The following is a 27,730-nucleotide window of genomic DNA, read 5'->3' as shown; positions in this document are numbered from 1 at the left end:
TTATTTCCTGGAAGCTCGTGGAGATAATTTTGTATGATGTCGTCCTTTCACATACTATTTTAGTACAGACAAATTATTTGGATCAAAGGAGGTCATTGTGAGATCAAAAAGACTTAAAGCATCAGTTTAGCTTTGGGGTCAGCTTGGGTCCTTTTGAGGCATCAAGTTTTTCTGAAGACCATATAGATGTATACACAACTATTGTCTAGGTTTAGTCTCTGTGTATTATCTAACGGAACTAAATTTGTCCCCTGTGCTTTGTTTCCCCTTTGCTGGCCCTGTGGACTTAGGCCTGACCCTGGCAGGCATGGCAGTGGATGACTGCGTTGTGGGGTCCTGTGAAGCGCTACGTTGGAGGGAACTTGTAGTTCTTGGTCGTGGAGGGGGAGCGGTTGTGGGTCGGACTGAGAGGGGCTGCCTTATTGGGCGGACGCGTTGGGGGGAGGGGCTGTCTGTCCTGCAGTGAGAGGTACTGAGGCTACGACGGGCAGCAAAGACACAGCGCAGGGGCATGCGGGGGCTACCGCATGGCTGGGGAGGACCGGGGGAGGGTCGGGGGCAAGACGAAGAGGCAGACCCGATCGGCATCGTTTTGGATCTCTTCTGGGTGTGAAGGGTGCTCAGTCCTACTCTTTGAGATTGAAGTCTGAAGAAAAGAAAGAAGTCACATGTGAACGCTTTTTTTTTTTACAAAACAACTGGATGTTTTAACTTGCATTAGAAACCAATAAATTATAGCTATATTTCCAGTTTCACATAATTTTCATATACCCCTATATTATAGATGAATAGCAAAATGACATACCCGTTGCCGATGAAGGTGGCGGCTCGAGAAATACCACGTCCTGGCAGGGTGAGAGGGGAGGGGGCTGCGGCCGCCACTAATCGCCCTGAGGGTCTTTTAATGGGTGTGACAGGCCTGGGGATCCTACTCCGCCACTCCAAAGGCCCCTCCTCCCCCGTCGGCTTGAGACGAGAAGTCCTCCTCGCCAGGGACTCATCCGAGGCATGCGTGTCCTCTTCTGAGCCTGTGGTAGAGAGAGTCTCCGATGCCCTCCGCCGCTCGTCATCCCCAGATGACAGGGAAGACGAGGTCCCCGAAATCAGCCTCCTCCTCATCCAACGCCCCTGCTGCTTCTCCACCACGAGTCTTGCCAAGTCCAGCTGCCGCACCCTTCTCTGGAGTCGTGCCCGGGCCGAGAGTGAGGACGAGTGCTCTGAGCCGGTGTCTTCCTCCGAGACCAACACAGGGATCCGGCTCCTGATCCTGGGTTTGGGAGGGGTTGGTGCTTCTGGTTCTGGACTATTCTCCTGTTGATCTGTAATGTCTTTCTTTTCAAGCAGCTTCTTTTGAGAATCATTGCTGCATAAAGCTTCATGTGCCAGAATAGGCGATGTGGCTTCTGGGACAGGCTCCAGAGATTTGGCAAAGACAAACGTTGAACAGTTTTCAGGTTCGGGCTGCGAGTCATTTTCCAGGTGCCCGTCAATTGCAGACTGGACTTGGAGGTCAAGTGAATGCTCAGAAGATGCGTTGCCCTGTTTTACAAGATGTATCTGTTTATTGGTGCCTCCATCTGCTGAAGCTTTTTGGACAATGGCCAAGAGGTCTCGATCACTTTCCTTGGGAGTCTGGCTGCTGGAAGACATGACATTCAGGTGGGATGTCTCAGCGATATGGATGAAAGTCCGTTCAACTTTAGTGAACGGAGGAGACGCCGGAGCGATGGGGGTGGTGGCTCTCAAATCCGATCTCAATGCAACCGACAAACCCCCAAGTTCAGATGGTTCTGCCTGAATCGCCTCACCCATTGCGGGCCTCTCTTTTTGGGGGGTGATGGTACACGGGGTACCAAAATCAGCTTCGAGGTTGGGGTACCCAGTAGATGGGGACTTGCGGTTGTCCCCGGGTGAGAACAGGACCAGGGTCTTGGAGGCGTCCTCCATGTCAGGGTCTGCATCGGCAGCTGAGACAGGCTCCCTCGGGCCCTTCAGGTCCTCGGCCATGAGAGTGGATGGAGCTCCATCCTGGCTGCGCTCAGTGCTCTTCTGACTGGCCTCGCTGTTGGACTCGCTCTTGGTCACGTCATCATCCCTCGGCCCCTGAGGCTCCGGTACTTCGTTCTCCGGCAGCAGAGCCGCAAACGTCCGGCGCTGAGGCAGGGTGCCGGTGAGCATGACTGTGAGGAAATCTGCCCTCTTTACTTGGAGCTGAGGGAGGATGTGGAAGAGCTCCTTTTCATCAGTCTGACCCTTGGTTCTGTAGTCTGGAGATGGCAAAGATGGGCCATTTTGCTCCGTAGGTGACATTATCACCTACAAAAGAAAACAAGTGGTGTTACTTTCCCTCATACAGAAAAATAGGATCAAAGCTGACGGTAAAAAATAATAGATATTATTTACGGAAAATTTAATCAAGTTATTTTCATAGTTCAGCTCCTAAAATACATCTTAACATGTGTTTGGGTATTGTAACATAGCACTTTGTCCAGAGCTGAGGTTCAGGTTCAGATTCAGAAAGTCGAAGTACCATCATATGTTTGTTAAGCCCATGCACTAAGCCAACTAATGACACCAATGTGCTGTATACACTGTCACAGATCTAGATGACTGAAATCAGCCGGCTCAGAGCATTGACGAAACAAACACAAGGAAGCACTTCTACAGTGACGTCTACTACAACATTGGTGGTAACATAAACATTTTTATAATGTTGTTTAGGATAAGAGTCACACGTTTTATTCATAGGTTCTCTGTGTAGACTATACATATGTAAAAGCTCTCCCAACCCTAACTGCAATGGTACCAGGGTGACACAGCAAGAAAGTCTTTAGAGAGGGAAAACACCAATGCCTTCATCAATGCCTGTACCTAGAAAGAAATAATGGACAAGACAGTTTCCCCAAATCATTTAATGTTGTTTTGGTTGTACACAAGCTCTTCAAGATTGTCTAGATTACATACATTAATAGAAAAGGCACAAAAATGCATTGCAGAGTTTTTCCTTTGACAGAACGCAGCCCAATATCTTGTGAATTTTCAAGTGTTTCCCTTCAGATTTGAAATAAAGCACATTATATACACGCTAAACCCAACAAGCTGGTTAACATGCTATTACCATTCAAAAATTGAATAATTTGTGAGATTTCTGTATATGTACAGTACATGGAATTTGTTGATTTACAAAAACTTTAAAATACATGCTTTACCTGTAAATATTACAAGCAGACTGTACATTTATATTGTGATACAAAATTGCTTACATGGTACATATCTTTATCTATGTCTAAAAGACACTCACGGATCACACTTGACAAATACTGCAAACTGTTTACCTCCGCACCACTATAAATCACACGTTCTACATCATACCCAGGAGCATTTCTTTGTGATTATCTCAAATATTTGCAAGGAATGAAAAACAATGGCTAGCTATGTATTAGTGCATCACATATAAGTACTTGTCTGTGGGACTAGACAGGAAAAGACTGGTGCAGTTGAAGGAGAAAATCAATGTACTGTATGAAGACTCAAAAGACTGATTCAGCCAAAAGTAGTCACAACAGATCACCAGTGTTATCACTTAGATTCACTGAGACTGTACATCAACTGTATTATTCACTATTACCCTGTTCCTCCATAGACATGGACATTGGCATTAATACACTTTTCACAAATGATGGCAGGTAAACAGTATGCAGTACAACACAACACAGAATACATTACATTTATACAAGTCTAACATTGACCTATGCTAGAAAGATCAATTAATTCATTGACAAAGAGCCCTGTTTTGAAAACAGTCTTGTTAAAATTTCGTAGGACAACATGCTCATGTTTTATGTGCACTTGTCACTCATACCTTAAGAACTACTAGTAGGTGAATGTTTGGGGGCTTAGCCATATATTTGTACATTTTAAAAATAATAGCAAATGTATATAACATTTTGATAAATATGTCAGAGACTCTTTCTTATAGGAATTTCTCCATCGTAGATATGTGTGTTATATTTATGTGTCATATTTCCTTTACAGACACAGATTTTACCATATTAACAATGTCACAAGACATTTCTTTCAACAAAATATGTTGTACTGCAAATGTGAGACGTGCTAATGTACAGTTGTAAACGTTAGTAATTTCTGTCAAATTAGCTTACACTACTGAACAATAGAACCAATATCATCCACAATGAATACATTGTAAGTAATATTGTGTAGTGTTGACCTAACAACACAACTCTGCTTTATCTCGAATTTTGTCTATGATCCGTGAGTATCTCTTTACCAGTGATATACAAAAGTAAAATAAATTACTATACATTTACAGTTGTTTTTTTTTCAGTGTAAGTCATGCAAATAGTGTTAGCTGTAAGAAAAGAATCCACTGTTTTTTAACTATATGATTTACTTTCAAGATATATATTTTTTCATTTCAAGAAATTTTGGAGAAGGAGTACAGTCTCTTCCTTTGACATCCTTCTATTGAGATAGGTACAGTATGGCAATTAACTGTTTTAGTCAGAACATGAAAAGGACGTAGGCATATCTTTTGGAAATTGCATGAATGAAACATTTGCAGGCGTGCAACACAAAAGAGTTAGCAGCTAGTTCACTTTCAGTGTTGAGGAGTGTTATCAATATGGTGCCTAAAAACAAAATTAAGAGAATGATCAAGCAGCAGCAAGTTATATTAACGGTCAAACGGTTATTTGCTTTCTTTATAACAGACTGATAAGATTTGAAAGTAATAGCACGCTTACTGTAAGTAATGTAAACCCTAAAAATGCTAGCTTGACAAAAGCAGAAGAGGTACATATTTTGTTAGCGTAGCCCTTAAATGCCTTTAAAAAAAAGCAATCATAGATGTGACAATGTCATCAATAACATTAAATAAGATGGCTGTATGTGATGAGGCCTTTTCAGAGGACTAATATGACAATGGTTTTAGTAGAACAGGGAAGACAATATACCTTATTAGCCGACATCCATAAAGTAAGTTTGTAACAAACAGACGTCTCACAAACATTGGTGAAAAAGCATCAACTTACAGTGCAGAGTCAAGCTTTCGATCTCACGGTCAAGTCATTCTCAACTGAGGTGCAATTCTATATAATTCAGACCTTACATTACCCAATGGCTACATTGACAATACATGCCAGTACATTACAACTGCTTCCCATTGAAGTGTCAAATACCTCATCGCTTAAAAAGGTGTGATACAATGAACAGGAAATGAGTATTTCTTCTTCCTAGTATCTGGTGGCCATAATACAGAACTTCTAGCCCAAACCTCCTTAAAATTTATTGCGTTACTTCATATTATCCAGTCCCATAAAGTGCAACAGTGAGGTGCAAAATTCAAGGGGAAACAAAGTGCCACTAAGCGGCATTCAGTAATGTTCATGACTAATTGCACACTGACACAGTAAAGCATACAACAGTCAATCTAGACATACCTCACTTTACTACCAGGATAAAATGGACACGCCTAAAACGCAATGGTCCACTAGTATTTTCACCAGGAATGACTGTAACGGACACTTTGAGCAGATAGGGAGTTTCCACAGTCCGGTTCTAGTCACAGTTGGTTTAGCTACATGGCCAACAGATTGGCTCGAGATGAGTGTAATTTCATGAAAATTGTTCAATGACCCCCGCATGATCTAAATCTTTAGTTTTGGAAAATGAAGCAATCTAGTTAGACAAACCTGTACAGGCTGTCTTTCCCCCAGTGCACACCTCACACTGCCAGTTCTTTACCTGAATCTTTTAATTTCTGAAATTGAACCAATGGCTTGAATACAGAGCCGGTCCTTCCTACAGGCGACATAGGTAGCCGCCTAGGGCGGCATTAAGAGGGGGGCGGCATTTTCCCAAGTGCATCCATTAATTAACCCTCCCGCACAACCACTGCTTGAATATATTTAGTCATTTAGCAGACACTCTTATCCAGAGCGATATATGTCATGATATATATGTCATGATAGGATTTGAAACAGGGATTTAAGAAACAGGCACACACTTTAACGTGTATCAATCCATACATCATGATGCTCTACAAAGAGTGTTACCTAAATCTCACTCCAGTATTATGCACAAAACCAGTTACGCAACTTACTCTGAGAGAGCACACTGAAGTAAAATTGACATAAAGAGTCTTCAATGGAGAGTTAACCAAGAAAAGAATGCAGTGAGATCCCCCTAAAGAAATGTAGGTGATCTAGGCTGGCACATGTAAGAATCAATTTTGAGACTTGTGTAAGTATTGCAAGCAAAACGTCATCAATGACTTGAGTTAACGGCTTGACCGGATTCAAATACCAGAACACATTTTCTGTCATCACTTTCACTAAAGCTTGTGGCCATTTGCAACAACTGTGTTTGGGTATCAAGCCACTTTTAAAGATAAATATTTTCTCAATTAAACCTTAATAAAACAGACATGGATACTGTGACTTCAAATCTGAAAGATTAGAACACTACTAAAGGTGTTACTGTATGACAAGTCACTAGATTCTATGATGCAAACCCTTTAGTAATTATTAGTCTCAACGGTGTTACAGGTTTATTAAGACTTCCTTTGGGACATGGAAACTTATTTTATAATATTGCATCGCTTGTTATTTTAAGTCTTATGATCGAATACTCAAATGACAGTATCATTTTGTTGGTATACTTATCGCTGGAATGACCTGCATTCAACGACATAGCCTCAAGCATTTTGCATGATATTAAATGAATAAAGCTGAACAGTCATAGAACAGTCCCACTGCTATGGCCTTATATCTACACAGCTTATAAATAAATAAAAAAACTGAAATTTCACTTCAACCAGTTTAACCTCAAATCAGTTCCATTTCCCTGGCATGTGCAACTTTGAACTAGCAAGGAGCAGGTTTTTTAAGAGTTTATTGCATGAAACATTTGTTGATAATTCTCTTCTTACTGTATTCTCTCCTTTGAAAAATAGTAATATTACAGTGAGTTGGAGAAAACAGTGTGTGTGTGTCTGTGACAATCTGGATGTGTGTGTGCGTCACACTTGCGTTCTCATCAGCCTGCCGAAGGATTGCTTATTGGGTAGTGGGTAATTCCACTTATGTGTGTGTGTACTGTGTATGGTTCATGTAAACTGTATTTGTGTGTGCCTGTGGGTAGGTCCCTGCGTGCCTGGTTGCCTTAGCTTGCATTCTTGTTCATTAGCTTAGCCAGCATTTGCTGGATCTGCGTGCGAGAAGCGTTCAACACTGAATGTCTGGTCCGTGGGCTCCCCGGACTCTGCAGGGGAGCATGGCGCCGGCGGCCGCTCATGTTGGCATGAGCGGGGCTGCTCTCGGCTGAGCGGCTGCGCTGGATGAAGGAGCCCCCGGCGTGGGGATACTGCTCCGTCTCCAGGGTTGAGGATGAGAAGACGTAGGAGGCCAGCCTTCTCAGCTGATTGGGCCTCGGGTGCGGCCTGTCTTCATCCAGCTGCGGAAAAACCAATCAGAGAACAGGATGGTGGTGTGTTAGCATGGACGGCAGAGAGGGGCAACATCTAACAAACATCTTAACTGCTACACTCCAAAACTCTAAAATGGCTTTTCTACTAGTTTTCCTCCCCTGTCTGACTGATGATCTGAAAGGATCAGATAGGCAAGATCATCTTGTGCTCTCACTCATCAACAGCCTTTCAGGTCAGTAGCTTTAGGGAAAGGAAACAAGGAAGCCAATATTAAGTGTTGGAATACATCTGTTAAAAAACTCTCCTTCCCTGTGTGCATATTATGTGACTTATCTGCAGTTGCCTGCAGAGAAAACAATTGAAACAGGGAGAGGGAGAATAACTTTAGTTGTAGCTAGGTTGCTTACAACAGGACGCTTTACATCACGCTATTCCCAATGCAGATTCATGTCTCTGTAGGTTGCTAGGTTTGAGCAACTGCAACTAGGAAAGTCCTTATTTGATAATCAATGTACACTGCAAACATTTCCCAAGGATGCACTTAACAAAAACACACAAGCCACCTGCACAAGCACTGCACATGTATTACTAGTCTGGAAACACACTGAACCTGGAGAATTGAATGTGTTTTTTTAAGATGTTAGTAGGAAAATCACCATTGGAAATGTAAAGAGGGAACACAAAATAGAGATGATTTCATCAAGCACACGAAACACAAACACACGACGAAGGAAAAGGGGTAGATATGGCTCAACAAAAAGGAGTTCGGAAACAAAAACTCAATTGAGAGAAAAAAACAGAGGTAAAGGACTATCCTAAACTGTGCTTACCCCAAAACACCACTTTACTTCTTCTCTTGCTGTTCCCATGGCACCCTCGCCTTTTTCTTTTTCTCCTCGGGTATGTGCAACTTGAAATACTGTACTTTTAAGCGATAGGTTGGGCAAAGGCAGCAGTTATATCAAGGGAAAGATCGCAGAGCAAAAAAACGACCGTTTCTTTTGTAGGACTGCAAGGCTTGGTACTTTCGCAGTAGCCAATACAAAGGCACCAAAGGAAGTGAGGAATCATTTCCGATGTGTGAAAATGTTATAAAAACAAGTCATGACATGTGAGACTAGCTATATGTTCCCTCACTGAAGTTGACAAAAGCTTTGTTCCTCCCAATCTTCATACATTAATATGAAAGATAAGGCATGTTGTAAGTATGGTTTCAAGTACTCATAAATATGCAGGTATCAATTATTCATATATATTCTATCATTAAAGATTGATTAAAAAAATATTTATTGATCAATCTTCTATTAATTGTATATCTTTTTGTCATGTCAATCATTGACAAGTTAAATCCACTATACAACAAAAAGTATTGAAGTGTAAAACAATGTACGGAAATTAAAGATATATACTGTATATACATAAGTAAAAGCTGGGAATATCAATTTGTCTGCTTGACCTGCATACAAAGGAGAACCTCAGACTTGATCTTGTCAAACTGATGCAGTGGACTGATTATGCATCTTTGATAGTGTGCTTTAAGTCCCAAAGATAAGAAACTAGATCAATGAAAAGAAATGTCCCATAGTTGCCCCTGTCATTTTAAATGAATCAACTAAACACAATTGTATTTCTTTAACTTCATTTTAAACCACTTAAAAGTCATAATAATCATAATTTCCCCTTGTTTATGACATGTATGACTCCTCTATTCATCTGTTAAGTGATAACGTCAATTATTTTTGGAGTTGGAGACCTGGCTTAAACAAGCCTGTGAAATGCAGCTGTATGAAAAAGATAGTATAAATGTAGTAGTGAAGACCAGAGAAGATTTGTGCCACCCTCTAGTGTTAGGCCAGATACAATGCATTCTATAGCTGAGCACAACAGACAAAAAAAAAGAAATGTACATTTATAGGTGTACCGTTTTGATATAACAACACAGTCACAAGAAATGGATGACAAAAATTTCTGATCTGAACACCATGGTAAGCTTTGATAAGAATACTTGTGTGCAAAGCAAGTTAAACTTAAAACTGGTCTTCAAATATGCAAACACACAAAACTAGTAGTACCAAACTAGTATGTACTATATGGGGCTCAAACCACTAGTAAACCAGTCAAATCATAATATGCAATTTTTGGGGTATATATACGTGGAGCAACATTTTCAGCTTTAATCATACATTTATAATAAATGTATTTAATGACATTACAATGGACTCCCTAAGTTATTCAGGATACAGCAAACTTGAAATGGTCTGGTTCTAGAGCTGATATATTACATCTCATCATTCATCTACATAGTTCTGGTGCTGGGCAACAGTGTGCAGTTTGGTCAGTGGAAGGTACTACTTACTATAACATTACTATAAGGGAGCACCTTGATAAATGAGTGACTGTTTAATTATTTGTTGTTATGATGCTTTGAAATATCTTATAAAATATTAGCAGTGATCTATGGTGAAGGATAATTTGATGTCCTTGAAACTCAGTAGAGGTGGATATTAATGATGAAAATAAATGTGCCGTGTGTTGTAAAAAAGTATATTTTCACTGACCTACAACTGTGCTAAATATCAGATCAAGGAGATTTGAATCACTTGGTTCAGTAGACATGATACAATGATACTTTTACTTTCTGAATCTGATCTTCTCCACCACTTTCACCTATAGTACTGCATGCAAAAATAACTGCAGTACCAACATCTACCCCTAAGAACTACATTGCCAGCATTTTTTGGCAAGCTCTTTCCAGTTTACTATTTTAGTAAGCCAGTTAATTTGTGTACTTTAAAAGTGTTACAGTTCAAGTGAGTTAGGTCTAATACAATGGTACAACTAACATGTAGTTGATTGCCTTGTGAATTTTTTATTTCTGATGCCTAAAGAAGAAATATATATGGTAAATTCTTGACCCAATTTTTTTAAAACTTTGTTTAGTGTACACAAATCATAAGCTACAACATAAACTATGTAACAAAAAAACATTTCAGTTAGATAAGAAATGTAATTTTATGGTATTATGCTTTAGCTGTATTCAGTATTGGATAAATGGAACAAGGAATTGGAAGGGGGCTCTCCAGGGGCTGGAGGATCTTAAAATGTAACTTGTTTTGGCGATGCAAACTTCAGTTTGAATTTTTCTTGGAGCTCTGGTCCACATTTGTGAAAAAACTCAGTGTAATACCTTGTGTTTCTATCGCAGTCCAATGGACCACTGTTTTACAGTGGCTGTATTGCGTTGTAGTTTAAAATACTTACAAACACTTTAGATGTGTCACCAACAATGGTATGGTAACCAATAAAATGTAAAACATAGACATCTTGAAACAAGTTAATGGAAGTAAACTGTTCTATTAATCATAAAAAAGTGCAATAATGTTGTAATATGCTGTTAGTTTCCCACTCATACTTTAGATTTACAAAAACAATGGTTAAAACTAAAGTCATGGGGAAAACAAACTGATGGAAAATAACAATTTTGGTTAACCAACATGTAAAACCTGATAACACATTTCTTGAACCACCTTTTGTAAAATTGCTTTTCAAATGATTGTCATTTATAAGGAATAACCAAGTTACTAGCAGTCAGATTTCATTTTCTTAATGTTAAATTAAATAAGTTTCAATATGTGTACTATATGGGGTTCTAAGTAAATATATCTGTGACTAACTTAGTTACTTGTATATTATTTTTACAGCCAGATCTGTGTTACCTTCAGGTGTCAACACAAAACCTGGAAACTTTAAATGCTAACTGTCAAGTTCATGCCTTAAAGCTATATTACCACAATCAAACTGCAAGGCTGCTTATGGAATCTGCTATGTCAACGACAACCACTTCATGAAAATTTCATCAGAAAAGGCAACAGGCCTGGTTAGCTTAGTTATTCACTTTCACAGGGGCTACTTGCCTTTTTGCAATTTGAGTACTACATGTTAATGGACACTTAACCAGAGCTGACACAGTACAGTTCTCCTTTTAACCATATGGGTTGGCAAATACTTAGGCCCATCCATACAATGAAAAGAGTTGTGGAGCTGTGCTGCAGCAACCTACTCGAAAGCCAAGCCCATGAACATGCAAGGGTAGAGTGTGCTCTCTCCTTTCTGATTGGATGACCCGGTCTCTTACCGGTCTTTGGGGTCCAATGGGCTCGGACTCTCTTCTCCGGGGGCGGCCTGATGGGAGTGAGTGACACGGCGACTGGGCGGGGCTGCCACTGCTCCTCCGGGAGGCTTCCTCCTCAGTCAGGGTCAGCATGCCTCGACTGCTGTCCCTGGTATGGGTCTTGGGCCGTACCACTAGCTCAGCACCTAAACAACACAAATCTTTAGGAATCTAGGATTTGTTGTTGACAATGAAATCATATCCCAACATGTAGTATTATCTCTTGAGTGACTATTTTTCATTTTTGTAAAAATGTATTGTAAAAAAAAGGTGAAGCCTTCATCCACATGAAAAAATGTACCAGTTCAACAACACACAGCAAGTCTTCAAAGATTATCTTTCTTCAAAGGGTATTGGCAAGGGGGGTAGGTTATGGTCCAAGAAGGTTTACCAGACGACAGCTCAGCATGTATTGACTTTCACAGTCTTTCCTTTGTATTATCTGCACCTAATCAAATATTAACTGGCTATGATAGTGTGATAGAATGAACAAATATCTGACGTTGTGTCCTTGGGCAAGGCACTTCACCCTACTTGCCTCGGGGGAATGTCCCTGTACTTACTGTAAGTCGCTCTGGATAAGAGCGTCTGCTAAATGACTAAATGTAAATGTAAATGTAAATATCTCCTAGCAATCACATCCCTACTTTTCCAAAATGTTGTTATACCTTTACATGACACAGAAAATGTTTTGCACAATTTATATATATTTTTGTAAATAAATACTAATTACTATTGTAGATAAGAGTTTTAAGGTGATTTAATCAGCAACAAAACATGCTGCAATGCGTCTGATGTCACTCACAACAATTGAATTAAAATAAACTGTGAAGTGTATTCAACTACCAACAGAATGTAATAACAATGACTACAATTACGTTTGAAGGAAAAAAAACTATGATATTCTTCCACACCTGCGGCTCGGAGCTTCCTCCTTTCCTCCTGCTCCTCCAGCGGCCTGAGCTCCTCGGGCTCCTCGTCGGTGGTGCCCGATGTCGTGGGCTGGAAGTCCCTCAGCTCGGTCTCCTTGTCAATAATCACCCACTCCTTGCTGTCGAAGTCCTCCTCCTCAGCCAACGGCACGGAGCGGATGAAGGCGTTGCTGTGTGCCTCCTGGTCCACCGAGGCCACCGAGCCCTCGTGGCGCCCGCTGGCCTGCCGGTCGCCACACCGGACGCCGTCCACCGACAGCATCTGGGCTGGTTGGGAGGAGTAGACGTGGCGAGAGGGCGAGCCCAGGATGTCCATGCGAGACCTGACACTAACCACACACACATTTTACACACGTTATCAAGATCAACTACAAAATTGGTCATTGAAGATGTTGGGCTGGGACAACAGCCAGACATAAATGTATTCTTAGGTTTATTTGACGTCACCACATAAATATTATCTGGAGGTCTCTTACCTTTGGCAGTAGCCATCGACTCTGCCCTCGGCCGCAGACAGGCGGTCTGACTCAGGGCTGTTGACACGCCGGTACCTCAAGGAGCGCACCTGGCCACTGGGCGAATCTGGGCCCCCTGTTCGGCCAGGAGACACAGGGCAAGCCCCTCGACCTGGGTCTTCCTCCTGGACTCCCAGGAGACCCAATGGCAGAGGACACAACAAGTAAAAGGAAATGTATAACTAAGTTACCATTCCGTTTCGGTGCAATCTTGTGGTCAATGCTTGGTTTTCCAGATGCTATTGCTATTCGGGTTGTTATTGTTGACTAATGCGAGTCTGAGCCTTTCGACTTCCAATCTCTCTACCCATTTATTCACTGCATACCATCTATCTTTACTCAAAACTTTCTTTCAACCGGCCAATCTACATCACATCCAAATATCCCTGCCTGGGGATTAAGTGTTATCCTATCTTCACCTATCAATTACTCACTCTCACATACTCTTTCCCTCAAACTGGGTAGCATGCATCTCGGCCACACCTTGCTGAGACTGATCCTGAGTTTGTTGCGGTTGAAGTCAGTGTCCTCCCAGTTCTCGCCCTCGTTGGGTACCAGGCTGGCTGTCTCGGCCCCCTGCTTGCCAGGCAAGGCCGGAGGGGCGTTCTCCTGGTCGCTGAGGTGCTCGTCCTGGAGGACGTCGTCCGTGTTCTCCCTCTGAAGGTCGCCGGGGACCAGCGTGACATTGATGGCTCTGAACGGTGGGAAAGAGTAAAGGTGGTGTTGGTGAGCGCAGTTAGTATATGGAAATGAATGTGAAATTGATGTGCAAAAATCTCACAATTAAATGTCCTGCACTATTCTATTAGATGAGTGCCAAGGCTGGTGTTTATTGCCAACTAAAACCTTGTTGATATTTAGTGTTTTAATGTCAATAAAAAGTATGAAAAGCATGAATATTTGTATGCATTTACAATATTACCTGTTAGCCAAACTGACGAAATGTTTCTCATCTCATCTAGTTTATTTATTTATGTTAAGAAACAGGTCGGGATATGAAGGTTTTCTTTCTGATAGTCTCTTATTGTTCATTTGCACTTAGAAGCTCAGTGTGTAACAAAAACCAAGACACTATTGATGCAACCTGAGATGGAAGAATGCTGTCTGCAAGGACGTCATGCGCCCTAGTGTGCCCTAGTGTTTTAGAGGAAATCTGCATTTGACCTGCTTACAATCTACAATGTGTTACGTCCATGCATGCATGCTTGTGTGTGAGCTTGTGGGGTTGCCTGAACTTTACCAGAGCTTCCCTGCTTGAACCTCAGAGCCATGGGATCGTTTTACAGTCAAGAGGAGAAACAGAACGCGGTAGTATACGTAGTAACGTGGTAGATGCCAGAAGCGTTCGGTCTGCTGAGCAGAACGGGTTTTGTTCTTACCCCACCATGGCGGCGGTGGGCCGGGTGTTGTGCTGTGGCTGGGTGGAGGTGCTGGTCGACTGGGTAGAGTCGGTCCCTCCTTTCTCCCAATCGAACGGCTCGTTCTCCGTGATGATGCGTTCCTTCATACTGTTCTCAAACACTGACATCAGGAGCTGATAAATGGAAAAGGGATTCCAATAGGCAGGTATTGAAAAGATTGAAGACATTGAGGAAATGCTTGAAGCATTATGAAATGCTTCATTAAGGAATCTGAAGAGGTCTGTCCTAAAAGACTGACCAGTTAACAATAATTAAAGATTACAGCTAATGATTACTTTATTACTTTTATACTGTTTGGAATGCTCTGAATATATTAAACAATGTTTGAACTATACCCTGCTATATTAGCTCATGAAACATGGAACATCAGGGCAATTTCTAGGAGCCCTATCTAAAGCCTAAACAGAATCATTCTAGCATGCAGCGTCCTCTTTCTGTGCTTGCAAAGGCTATGTTGATTGTCATCCCCCTGACATTTCTTGTGAGAGTTAAACCCCCCATATTGTGATACTATTTAACTGCCCTTCATTCCTGTATTCTTTGTCCAGTCCTCTGAGATGCTCAACTTGAGTGTATCAGACACCTGCACCTTACATATATGTAATAAAGATGTTGATTTTGTCTGGAACTTGTAGTTGACGATTCACTTCATTGATTTGGTACTTTCACAGTTGGGTACTATCTAATACTTCTTCAAATCAGATTTGTTTTATGCACAACGAATTATGGTTATTATATAACAAATATAATTATGTCAAAGTACCTGATAATCTGGCTTGGTGTAATAGTCAAGGCCCAATACATGGTCAAGGAAGATTTGAAACTCTGAAGGCATATGTTTCAGCAGCATCCTATGGTCATATCGTTCTTTAATCTGTCCAACTTGCTCCTGAAGACAGAACAGAATAGATTTTTGGGTGATATCACAACAAACCACTATCTACTTGTTTTGCAGACATTTTTGATACTACATGAAAACAGAATTAATTGATTTGTACAGACTGCACTTTTACAATCTGTTTATAAGGATCATGCCATGCTACTGAACAGCAGAGGAAGTCTACCTTATCTTTGATTTTCCGCCATGGTAGCTGACCGACCGCAAATTCCACCAACATGTAAAATAATGACCATAAGTCATCATGGCGACCCATTTCCTAGAAAAAAAAGAGAATGGTAATCTATAGTGACAAGCCGACCTATTCAATAAAAGTACATTGACATTAAAAATACATTAATTGACACATAATTTTGCAGTCTGGAAAAAGGTACTTGCTAAAGGACAAAACTGATTAATTAATAGGTTAGCAACAATGTTACAAAAACATACGAAAAATAAGAAACAGTTACCTTGTTTTTATGTGCATTTACAGAGGCGTATCGGACTGTTCCTCGAAATCCTGCAACTGTTCTAGGCTAAAAAGAAAAACATTATACAACATCATACAACAATAAGAATCTTATTTCAAGATATTACTATTAGTCACAAGTATGGCACTGGAAACACTGTCCATGTATTATATAAGGTAAGTACTGAGGAAAACCTTCGGAAAAATACCTCTTTACATTTATAATTTTTACATCAAGCATTTAAAATGCATTAAAAGAGTCATAGTCTTAATAGTTTTTTCATATTACATAAGCATATGAAAATATATTGAACACTAAGTCAACATGTCTTATTATAGACTCAGATATGACCTTCAGCACTGCACCATGAGCAATGCAGCAATGATGGTGTAATGGATAAACCACAATGAATGTTTAATAATAGCATAAATATTTAAAGTCCACTTGCCTTAAAGGAACATCTTGCACCTTTAAGTCTACAAAACTATGGTATATCATGCTTTGATGTAAACATAATGAATGTTTTTTGGATGGTTAATTGAGTCAATAAAAATATTTTTCAACAACTAAAACAACAAAAGTAACCAAATAATGAAATAATCCGAAATGTCAGCAAAGGGTCACACCGGGCATTAGGCCAAATACTCCTATAATCTTAGGATTTCTCATCCAAGAACGTCAATGTGCCCGGAAATAGGCATGAGATCAAGTGACTGGGATAAAACGATAACAGAATTATTACCCAGATCTAGGTCAGCCCCATCTTACTCAGTCAGTCCATAATGAAACAAATTAAAAACGTATTCAGAATAAAAAATATTTCTGGTCTGTGACCTTAGCCTAGGGCATCTGAATGCCGAGTTCCCCTATCTGCTTCTGGAACACTGAGTGCACTGAACACTGAGGTAAACACTAAGAGGCCTGACAGGGAAGCCCTATTTTGGCAGCCATTAGAGTTGGATGTCATAAAAAAGATACTGAAAGATTCTCTGTTGATTTATTGTGTACTGATTACCTACAGTGTGTCAAACCAGAGGCATCAGGCACTGTACAGACAATTATGGATGGAGAGGCTGAATAACAAGGAAAGTTATAGAATGACAAGATTCAGTCAACATTATTTTGAATAGTAGTGTTAAAGTTATATATATATACTTATAAACAACATGTGTATGTGTGCGACCACGCACAATTTCCCAATCAGTGCAAAATTTTACCTACCTTATACTTCTAAAAATGTGTTTTCCCTAAATATTGTGCAGTTACTAGTATAATTATACCTCGGTGTGACCCCCCTCTGCTATGAGGAAAACAGAAGCTCGGTGACCACACTCACGTCACTCTGTCACCAGGTGTAACGAGGTGACAGCCACGGGGGGAGCAAGGACCTGATGGAGAAATAGGTCGGAGCATGCACTTCAAAATCATAATCCAAAGGAACTGTAACACAAAAAAAACAACAAAAGCAAAACAAACCAAGCATTGAAACATAGAGGAATGAAAAACAAATGCAAGGTCAGTAGAACAGGGGTTCACAAAAGCAGACGATACAAGATAAATAATTTGTTCAAAAAGTTAAAATAAAACATGATGATGGACTGGTTACATTTATTAATTTAGCAGACGCTTTTATCCAAAGCTGGTTATGGGAATTGTCATGCATTGTACAGTACAATGGAATCCTTTTGTCAGAAAGTGGTCAGAATCAGTTTAAGACTCTGGTACTTACACTATATTGCCAAAAGTATTCGCTCGTCTGCCTTCACACGCATATGAACCTAAGTGACATCCCATTCTTAAACCATAGGATTTAATATGTCGGCCCACCATTTGCGGCTATAACAGCTTCAACTCTTCTAGGAAGGCTTTCCACAAGGTTTAGGAATGTGTTTTGGGGAATTTTTGACAATTCTTCCAGAAGTGCATTTGTGAGGTCAGACATAAGTTGCACGAGAAGGCCTGGCTCGCAGTCTACGTTCTAATTCATCCCAAAGGTGTTCTATCGGGTTGAGGTCAGGACTCTGTGCAAGCCAGTCAAGTTCTTCCACACCAAACTCGCTCATCCATGTCCTTATGGCCCTTGCTTTGTGCACCTGAATTCAATGATTTGGATAGCTGAGTGAATACTTTTGTCAATATAATGTATTTGCTTACAAAGGTATCTACAGTACAAACCCTGTTTATATCATTCTGATATGTAAAGTACTGTATAACCGCATTCCTGGTGGAATCTATATTTTGCATAAACCCTAAACTATTAACGTGTATTATGTGACAAAGGATCTAAGATAGAAAATTAAGTTGTGAGGATCTCATAACACATGCATTTTACACTCCATTTCTCTAGCATCTCGAGACCTCCTAGCATTGCACAGCAATGAAACAAACATCTTAAAAGCATTAAAAACGCTGAATGCGTGCCATACTTTGGTACAAAACCTCGCACTGCTATTTATTCTTCACAAATGATTTATTCAGAGGCTCTGGGAGGATCCTTCCTCGTTACTGAGAATACGTTATGAAGCAGCTGGGACGGCCCTTTTCACGGAATCAACATCTTATGCTTAGAATTCGGTGCTAACGATATGGCTAATATCTTAGTGCTAACTTTATGCTGAGTGGTTCTTTTAAGAAGGCTATGAAACATCCCAGTGGTAAGGTGAAAGTCATGTTGGCCTGGGGACACTTAGCCACCCACGGACCAGACTGTCTATGTGTAGGGGAAGTGCTGTGTCTGAGAGAGAGAGAGAAATGGAGAGAGAGAGTGCAGGAAAGTAGTGGTGGAGTAATTAAGGGGGGGTAATCAGAGGGAGGGGAGAGGTGAAGACAAGGGAACAGAGTAGAGCATAGGCAGGGAGAGGGAGATATGACAGAGGGATTTGGAGTGGCTGATGGAGGAGGAGAGCACTGTAAGAACGCCTGTCAGAGAGAGAGAGCGAGAGAGAGATGGGGGGGACAGTATGAAAAACTGAGGAAATGCAGGACGAGCCAGAGCCCTGTATTTATCATGAATCAATGAGCTGAAGCTGACTCAGCTGTACTGAAGAAAAGGAGAAAAAAACTAAGGTAGAAAAGGGGGAGGGGGGAGACAGCCGGCCTTGCCGGCCTTGCTGGTGGCCATTGGCCACTGACGCATGCAGGCTCATCAAATATTCATCTCACGCTGCTGTACTCCCAGTTCTAGCAAGGGATCTGCACTGAAAACACTGACAGAGCTACAGCCCGGAAGATGACAGAGGACAGAAGGGAGTAGTGGAGAGAAGGGGAGGGAGAGAGGGGGAGAGGGGGAGAGGGGGAGGGGAGGAGAGCTGAGACATAGAGAGAGGAGCAGGTAGTGCCCTCATCAGGGAGATAAAGGGAAGGGAGAGAAAGTAAGTAGGGTAGAGAAAGAGAGAGGGAGGTAGAAGTGATGGAGTGAGTGGTCGATACGAATGGAGTGAGTGGGGAAAAATCAACTGGATGGTGCTGGTGTGAAGCTGGAGAGATGAGAGCAGAGAGAAAAGAGAGGAGAGAGCTGACAGAAAAGGAGAGGGGAGTAGACACTGCCTGTGACTGAGATATGAAGAAAGGAAAAGAGGAGAAGGAAGATAGAGGTGAGAATGAGAGAGGAGAATAGTGGAGCAGCAGACAACACTGTGACAGCGCTTGAAAAGGAGGGATGGGAGGAGTGAAGGGCAGGGAAGTGAACACAAGAGGATTGGCCAGACATTAAGAAGAGAGCAGATACTGCCTGAGGAGGAGAAAAGGCAGGATGGAAAGCAAAGTACTGTAAAAAATATAAGAAATTGACAAGAGAAGGGTAGAATGACAGAAGAAAAAGATTAGAGGATTGGCATTGAGACAGAAGAGTGGTATGTGAGCAGAGAGGCAGAAGGAGGTACAGGAATGTGAAGACAAGACTTGGAGGAGTTACTGTACAAATAGATGAGGAATGCCTCTAATGATTTAAAAGAACATTCCACACCATAGCCAGATAACAAGAACTCTGCATACACATCTCTTGTGTGTGTGTGTGTGCGTTTGTGTCCCTGTGTGCGTAGCATGCAAGACTTTAGAGAGAGGCGAGAAGAGAGAGACGAGAGAGGGAAAGAGAAGAGTGTTTTAGAACAGAGGAGTTTATTCTCTCCAAGGCACTCCCAATGCAGTCCACCAGATTAGTTCCAGTAAGGCATTAGCTAAGACTTTGATTACCATGGAAGCTAACAACAAAGGCCAAGGATTAGGATAAGAGTAACAATGCAGGCATTTTTTTCAATCTATTTCAACGGCTCAACAACTGCTCTCTCAATGTCAAATAGATAGCATTGCTTTTCACTTGGTCTGAACCATTCACAAAAAAGAGTGATGCTTAAAAGTGGACTCCAAACAACAATATGATAAAATGACTTTAACATCAACAACAATTTTTCATTCATTGTCATAAAAAGCACAACATAGTGTGAAACATTATGTCACGTAACAAAAGTAATTCTATTTCCTGATACTTTTATTTCATGCTATTTTGATAAAGACAAGGGACAATTGTGAAAAGTTGAGCTTTTAACATCTAAAGTTATTTCGGCAAAAAGATAATAAATTACTGACATATATTAATTAAGGAGCTGACACTTTCATTTATGTTTTGAATCTTAAACGGTAGGCTCAGAGGGTTCGACGTAACTGCTGTCAAGCCCTCTCTTCTCTTCATTCAGGTTGGGCACATCTGATGCGCTCTCTGATAAATGAATCCACTATTGAATGAACTGCACTGCAATGCACCAAAACCCAACATCTTACTTTATGTAAACAGACAGTGGCTCAGTGGCTCCCTAACTTATTTGAGCTGCGGAGTGACTCACTTGGAGTTTTATAACAGTCAACTAACAGTCAACCCAGCTGGGAACGAAGATTACCTTGATTTACCTTTGACAGTTTTTGCAATTTCACTCAGATCTTTAAGGTGTCAAAAACAAGACATCTGCAGTGACCCTTTGTGTAATCACAATTAACGCCATGAATATTCATTAAGAGCCTTGACTAGCTCTTTATAAGGTTATACGTACATGCAAAAAAGTACAATATATAATCTGCAATCTGTCAAGTGCCTACAGATCAAAATAAATCTACCTGTACTTACTGTAAGTCACTCTGGATAAGAGTGTCTGCTAAATGACTAAATCTACCAGAAATGTCTTGTAACAAGCAAGATATGGCTTTTGTATAATTTTTTTGAGGGGGGGGGTGGGGATCAATTATAAACCACAATAATTAAAGAAAATCACCCAAAAAATGTAACAAAGAAACCAGCACCAGCCGAACCATAGGAAACCAGAGCTGACTTACCGGTCGGACTTCCCCTGTGGTGTTGGTGTATTGACGAGCAAGGCCGAAGTCTAGCATAAAACACTTCCTGTACGTTGAAGGCAACCTTCCCATAGCAAAGTTGGACTGGAAGAAATAAACATTAAACAAATAGACATTAATCAAAGATTAAAATACATCAAGGGACGCTCACAGTAATGTGATCAGCCAATAAAACATAATAATAAAAACCCAGTACTTTTTAAAGATGTATGAAATCAATCAGACTATGATGTGATGAATACATCATGCTGATGATAACTGCACTGAATAAGAACAGGTTTGTGAGATTAGTGATGTATTAACCAGTAGTGATTAATACATCACTACTGGTAAAATAGACCTGATAAAATAAACAACATATTGAAGAGTCCAGATTGAACCAGACTGAACCAAACATACGTACTGGTTTGATATCTCTGTGCAGAAAGCCAACAGAATGGATGGCCTCTATCGACTCCAGGATCTGTTTTCCCAGACGGAGGGTTGTGCTCATGGTGAAGGTCCCTCGAGGCTGACTCCTTCTCAGGTCAGCCAAATTCCGCCCCTATCGACCCCCGGGGAAAACAACAGGTCAACGGCTTCATTTTACAATATTGAACATCAATCGGGTCAATAGCAGTACATTACATTACATTACATTTACATTAAAGTGGGTAGCTTGGTCAACTTAATGCAATACATCAAGTCAAGACATATCAGGTCAGGGTAATGTAAAACTACTTTCTTCTGAATGAAATAAAGTGCTGAAATATGTTGACAATGTTTCTGAAATATTTGCCTCACAGTACTATACCTCATATACTGTAGTCTGCCTGATTATTAGGTGTAATGATAAATTAGTTTGTATATTGTGTCTATTGTGGTTTTTGTCATTTGTATTCACGTAAAGAGTAGCAGTCAGTAGCCATTTGTTTTTATCAATAAGGGTCAATAATGTGTGTGGTATATAGATTCACTCACCTGAAGTTGCATCACCACGTAGTTGAATTTGTCATTTCTCCCACAGCCAATAAACTTACATACATGGTTTTTACCTGAAACGATCAAACCAATATTAGCAAGAGAACCTCAACACTTGTGCAAAAGCAGCTCTACAATCTCTCTTCTCCTTTATCCATAAGAAAATAGATTTAAAAAAAAGGTTTGAATTCTATCTTGGGATTTATTGACTTTTAATAGCTACAGACTAAATCGTGTTCTATTATGTTCAGTGAAAGATAACTTTGCATAAACTATAGCTCCACAAACATAACACTTGACAAATTGTGATTGTGATTCCTATTTTCTTATGACAGTAAATACCTACAGCGCATGCTCAGTAGCGCAAAGATAATCATTGTTCATCAGGCACCATTAATTTTGATAATACAATATCCTGCTAATTTGGCTAGGACAGAGAAAATTTGTCACAGTTGGTTTCATTATTTATTTTACTCCTAAATGTGACTTGTCAAAGAGCTTTGTGTGACACATATCCATGGTGTTTTTTATCAGGTGTCATGTCTACATCAGGCCATGTATCTTGTACATACAAACACACACATGTATAGTATGTACACATGCACATACCAAACACATATGCATGTGGCATACATGGGCACTGGTGCATACGCAAGCACCCACGCACGCACACACTCATGCATGCACGCACGCACACGCACGCTCACACAAAGATTGACAGCTTTTCTTCTACAACTCAACAAACGTGAAACACTTCTGTGTCCCTCACATGTTTTTGAAAGTCCCCAAGCTGACGTGAGACAGCTTGCAAAATGAACATTCTCCCTTTCTAGTACGATGACCCCCAGCCAGTGTGAGTCATTTGTGTCCCCTGCATGCTGGTGTGTGTTTGTACGTGTGTGTGTATATAAGTGTGTGTGTGGGGGGGGGGGGGGGGGGGGAGGTTGTGTGCGTGTATGTTAGAGTACCACCAAAGAGGGACTTCAATTCCATGTGACTCGTTCACAGTGTTAGTGCTGCATCAACCAACAAGCGACGCCAAGTGAGTCACATCTGATCTGCATGTGCACACAGTTTCAAATACTCAGTTCTCTATCTTTCCACAGTGTTGGTGAGTTTCAACCAAATAGGTCAATGTTTATACAATGTTAGTTTATATTAGCTTATGGGCCATCATTTTGCATTACTTCTTTAGGCTTAGTGCACTGTTTGTATTTTTATGTGGACTTTACTCTCCTAGGTAATCTTGTATTTAAGATGTACAAGCCCATTTAGGAGAAATATAGTTTCACTAATATTAAACAAATAGGAGGAGTCAATCTGTCTGTTCCAGTTTTCCTATGCTAATCATTTTGGAGGAAAGGTCTGATTCAATAACAACATGAAAAATCGGTGTCAAGCGGTTCACTATTGATTTCTTCGAGTCAAAGCTATTCTTATCTTCTCTTCCAAGCAGAAATTATGGACATCGTAACCTAGTGAAAGATCTGTTTATATGTTGCTTTCCCTGAGCAACATAATTCAATAGGTTGAATGTACTGTAGAAGCCCACCCACAACATTCAAAGACAAACAGGCAGGCAGAAAATGTTTCCGCATTGACCCACTAGACAACCTGCTTTCTTAAATAAGCTTTGTGCAGGAAATGCAGTATCTTGACACAGAACACGTTTTTGTATTTTAGGTTAAGGGTTCTCGACCTACCTTTTTACCTGTGAGGTAAAAAAGAAATCAAATCTATTTGAGACCTATCCTGGTTTTATCTATTACAAGTTTGGTGTGGATACAAACTACTTTGTCACTTCACCTGTTGTAAAGCATTTTCATGAAAATGACACATTGGATTCAATAACTGGTTAACTACCAAACAAAAAACACTGTGACAGTTTCTTCCTAGGTTCAGCTGGTTAGCTGGCAGCTATTATAAATTAGTTATGACTGTATGCTATTATTAGTGAAAAGTGTGACTCCTCTTTACTCCGGAGTTGAAGTTGTTTTTTTTACAAAGGCAACTTGGCACAGACAATGTCAAGGACGGGCGACAGTAGGAATCATAAGGAGCTGGCACAGAGTTTGTCGACAGAGCAGTAAAGGTCTGTCTGCTGGCCTCACCCTGCAGTTTCTTTAGGACGGCCACCTCCATCTTCAGGACCTGTTTGGGCTGCTGGGCCGACTCCACCTTCAACGCCACATTCTCCCGTGTCAGCAAGTCTAAGGCCTCGTAGATCTCCCCAAAACCTCCCCCTCCAATTTTTTTCAGCTGAAAAGGATGAGGATGTAATGTTTATTGCCATTTGTTTATGGACATTCAATTCAATTTGAGGATTTAACATACGAGCATGTTAGCAAAAATGGAAAGCGCCAACAAATCCACTGTCTTCCCAATTCGGTTTTGCATGATGGAAATTGAAATCTGAGGTTCAAGATTCCTTGTAACAAGCAAAAGGTTTTTTTTCTTTACTTATTTGTAATGTCACAAATACTATATTGACCTGCATTCCTTTCATACGTCAACAGAGTTCTAATGTTTGTTTTTATGTCCTTTTCAATATCACTTTCTTTGGAATGAACAGGGCCTCCATCCATTGTGGATTTGCTGTTAGTACGCTGCACCACTGCGTCTGAGTCTCACTTTGCTGCTTTTTCAGCAAGAGCTAAAGTGCTCTTAGCCATCGTATTATTGCTTGACCATGACAGCCAAGTGGCCGAGACAAATTGACCACCCATGCGCAAGCAGCCTTTTCTTTCATGCGCCGTGATTTTGGTGTGGAGATCTGTCGATCCTCGATGGTTTCTGACAGTGTAGTTGAATGTATCAAGTCGGCAGAGCAGTGACTCTGCTGTTACGCAATACCTTACTTCCTTCCCAGGCCCAATCTTCTCATATGCACGAGTTACTGTAAATTTAATTATTTTAATGGCTGATTGTATCCAAAACTAAAGCTACTAACTAAAGCCAAAACTATTTTTCATGGGTTCTTTCATGGTGGACTACCTGTCTCTCACAGTCTTGGACTAGGGTCGGGTGATTAAGAGAAAATGTCAGTAATCATGACTGGTAACATCTACATCATCTGAGGTTTTCACGTGAATGATGTGTCTATAGTGCCTACAGTTAGTGCAGCAGATAATCAAGGACTAGAATTGAAATTCTAACAGTATTAATGTCAAGGAAAAGTGTGTGTTTCACCATACACTGTCACTTTGGGTTGGAGACCTAGCCTTTTTTCCCCTTTGTTCTAGATGTGCTTGCATCTTGAATGAACCAAAACTGCTAATGAGAACAACATTTTCACAAATGCAAACTCACCACTTTCCATCGATCCTTGACCATGCAGTTGGGCGGCAATATGTCCGCCTGATCTCCAGCCCCATTCATGTTGGCGTTGTCCTGAAGGCCAGGCACTAGGCACTGCATCTGCCAGCCGGACAGAACACGAGCAGCTCCCAGTTTAAACGAGCCATTTATCTGTGAAAGAAAGGGGGTGGGAGGGGGGTTTTGTGGGACATACATAAGTGTATGTTCCTTCTGCAAAAGACCAAGCCAGGCATCACATATCGCACGCAAAGCAAGAAAGGGGTTTATCAGAACAAGCCATTCCTAGTGTTAGCTTGGGCCACTACGAGGGGAAAGGGAAATGGTATTTGCAGTTGTTGAGGCAAATATCATGGACATAAACAATGGTGACTGGAATTAATAGTTGTATATAGAGTCTGACACCTACAGGAGAAGACTGACTAGATATTGAGTAAGTGCTTAGAGAAACTGCAGATGGAACTGAATTATGTGAAAGAATAACTACCAAAATGTCATTCACCTTTGCCCCTACAGTACCAGTAAGATATTCCTTTTGTTAAACAAACACAGTGGTGAAGTCCTAACTGAGGTATGCATCATGTGTGCAACTTGCTTTTATGCCCTCAATATAAATCAAATACAAATGATTTACAGATGTCACAAAGAAAGACATGAAGACCAAACAAGAACTACACTTAATATGCTGCATCGTTTGTTAACTAACACGTTTAACAACTTTTTTCTCCATTAAACACGTGCATGTTCAGATAATATGTTTAAAACTTTTGAATATGTATAACTTATTAAAAAACAATTAGCTAATTATCAACAGCCGCAATACCCAATTATAAAGAACAAAAATATACTTTAGGATGTTTTTGAAGTCTAGATGCATCAATGCACTATTTGTAAATCCAAACACTTTATTTGACACTCACTAACTCAAATGTATGGTTCAGCTTTAGGGTCAACAGTAGCATTCAAGTGATGCATGTAAGTACCAAAACCATGCTATTCTGCATGCAGTGCCACGGTTCATTGGTTATCCATGCACAGCTCAGCTCAATTGGGGAAAGAGTACTTAGTCATGCCCTGGTCAATGCTGTTCCAGTAGACTTATGTGGACATTCTTTTTCCCTTCTCCGATAGAATAAGTGGCAAAACAGGATTTAGCTGGGTGAGCGAGGAAGGTAATGCCAATGGTTATGTCTTTAAGGCAAGAACTGTCACCCCGCACCAAGAACAGTTTTCTAAACATTTGCAGTGCTACTGCTGGAAAAGTTTCTCCTGTTGTTGCGTAATTCCTGTTGACTACCCAATAAAGTATAGTCAGGAGTGACTAATTTTTACAGGACACAACATTAATTCTGACTGCAGTTACATTGCAAATGTAGTGAACCATGGTGCTCTCAACTTGCTTACTTCAAAGCCAGAAGAACCATCAATACAAACGCAGTATTGTAACGAGTGAGGCGGGATCAAGCAGATATGACCAACCAATAAGCATTCAGAGTAATAGAACGTGAGTTCACACTGGAAGCATTTCCCCAATTTGACTTACACCTTTCTGTAAGTCAATGCACCTGCTAGGAAATGTAAAGTTACTTGATAACTTCAACTGCACTACTGCACAACTGGTCAACAATAGGATGTTTGCTAGTTTAATTTCTATTGATAGTCTCTAAGGAAATGGTATATAATTCAATTTACTTTCCAGTTGGGTTCATCCTAGTGAATAGACTATGAGAAGCATGTGAAATATGATGAACACATGGGGAAATGCTGCAAGTCTTTCCTCCTTTATTTAAAATAATATTTCAAATCAAGGATTCTTTTTAGCAGCATTTTCATCTCATTTTCAGAAGCCATTAGGAGCAGTGATAGGTTAAGGCAAAAAAGGAAAGACAAAAGCTGTAGTGCACAATTTGCAAATAGTGAGAGACTTGATAGATTCCAACTAGTTACAGGACACAAGTAAGTAATTTTTTTTGCTGTTCTTCCTCGATGAAATACAAATAGCCTTATAGGAAGTGAGGGAGTTTTTACTCAGCGAAAAGCCAAGGGTTTGCATTCAAGTTTCCCAGATCTTTAAAGCGAAATCATGAAATTACTTGAAGTCCTAGGAAAGGGGAGCTGCCACAGCCATTTTGTGTTCAAACTGGTGGATATAGATGCAGCCACATTTCCAAGGGACTTTGAAGAACACATAAACCTCTCACCATATTTAAAACCTCTTCGAAAACCTTACGTCTGAGAAAAAATCCTGAGCTTGCCAAATTTAGTCGACGCCAAAA

General features: G+C 40.6%; 1 protein-coding gene across 1 annotated transcript; it reads right to left on the bottom strand.

The window, feature by feature from the left end:
* Positions 1 to 225: 225 nt before the first annotated feature.
* On the bottom strand, positions 226 to 27,730 carry ttbk1a (tau tubulin kinase 1a). The gene is made up of 16 exons (XM_067259787.1): positions 27,656 to 27,730; positions 25,449 to 25,607; positions 24,251 to 24,398; positions 22,140 to 22,213; positions 21,583 to 21,723; positions 21,159 to 21,263; positions 15,837 to 15,902; positions 15,551 to 15,643; positions 15,250 to 15,375; positions 14,445 to 14,599; positions 13,550 to 13,759; positions 13,027 to 13,200; positions 12,533 to 12,873; positions 11,583 to 11,764; positions 806 to 2,316; positions 226 to 646 (listed from the first exon to the last, which is right to left on the bottom strand). The coding sequence occupies exons 1-16, from the start codon at positions 27,656 to 27,658 to the stop codon at positions 226 to 228; spliced, it is 3,909 nt and encodes a 1,302-aa protein (XP_067115888.1). The 5' UTR covers positions 27,659 to 27,730.

Source organism: Osmerus mordax, chromosome 21, assembly GCF_038355195.1.
Source record: "Osmerus mordax isolate fOsmMor3 chromosome 21, fOsmMor3.pri, whole genome shotgun sequence".
In the NCBI taxonomy this organism is placed as follows: domain Eukaryota; kingdom Metazoa; phylum Chordata; class Actinopteri; order Osmeriformes; family Osmeridae; genus Osmerus; species Osmerus mordax.
The sequence above is the reverse complement of the archived record's forward strand: the minus strand, read 5'-3'. Positions and strand labels throughout refer to the sequence as shown.

Bases quoted from the DNA above. Each gene is read 5' to 3' on its own strand.
- ttbk1a (XM_067259787.1), bottom strand. The intron at 15,644-15,836 runs GTAACTGTTTCT...TTTTTTTTCTAG, and splicing joins TAAATGCACATAAAAACAAG to GAAATGGGTCGCCATGATGA. The intron at 2,317-11,582 runs GTAAGAGACCGG...TTTCTTTTGTAG, and splicing joins CCATTGGACCCCAAAGACCG to GTGATAATGTCACCTACGGA.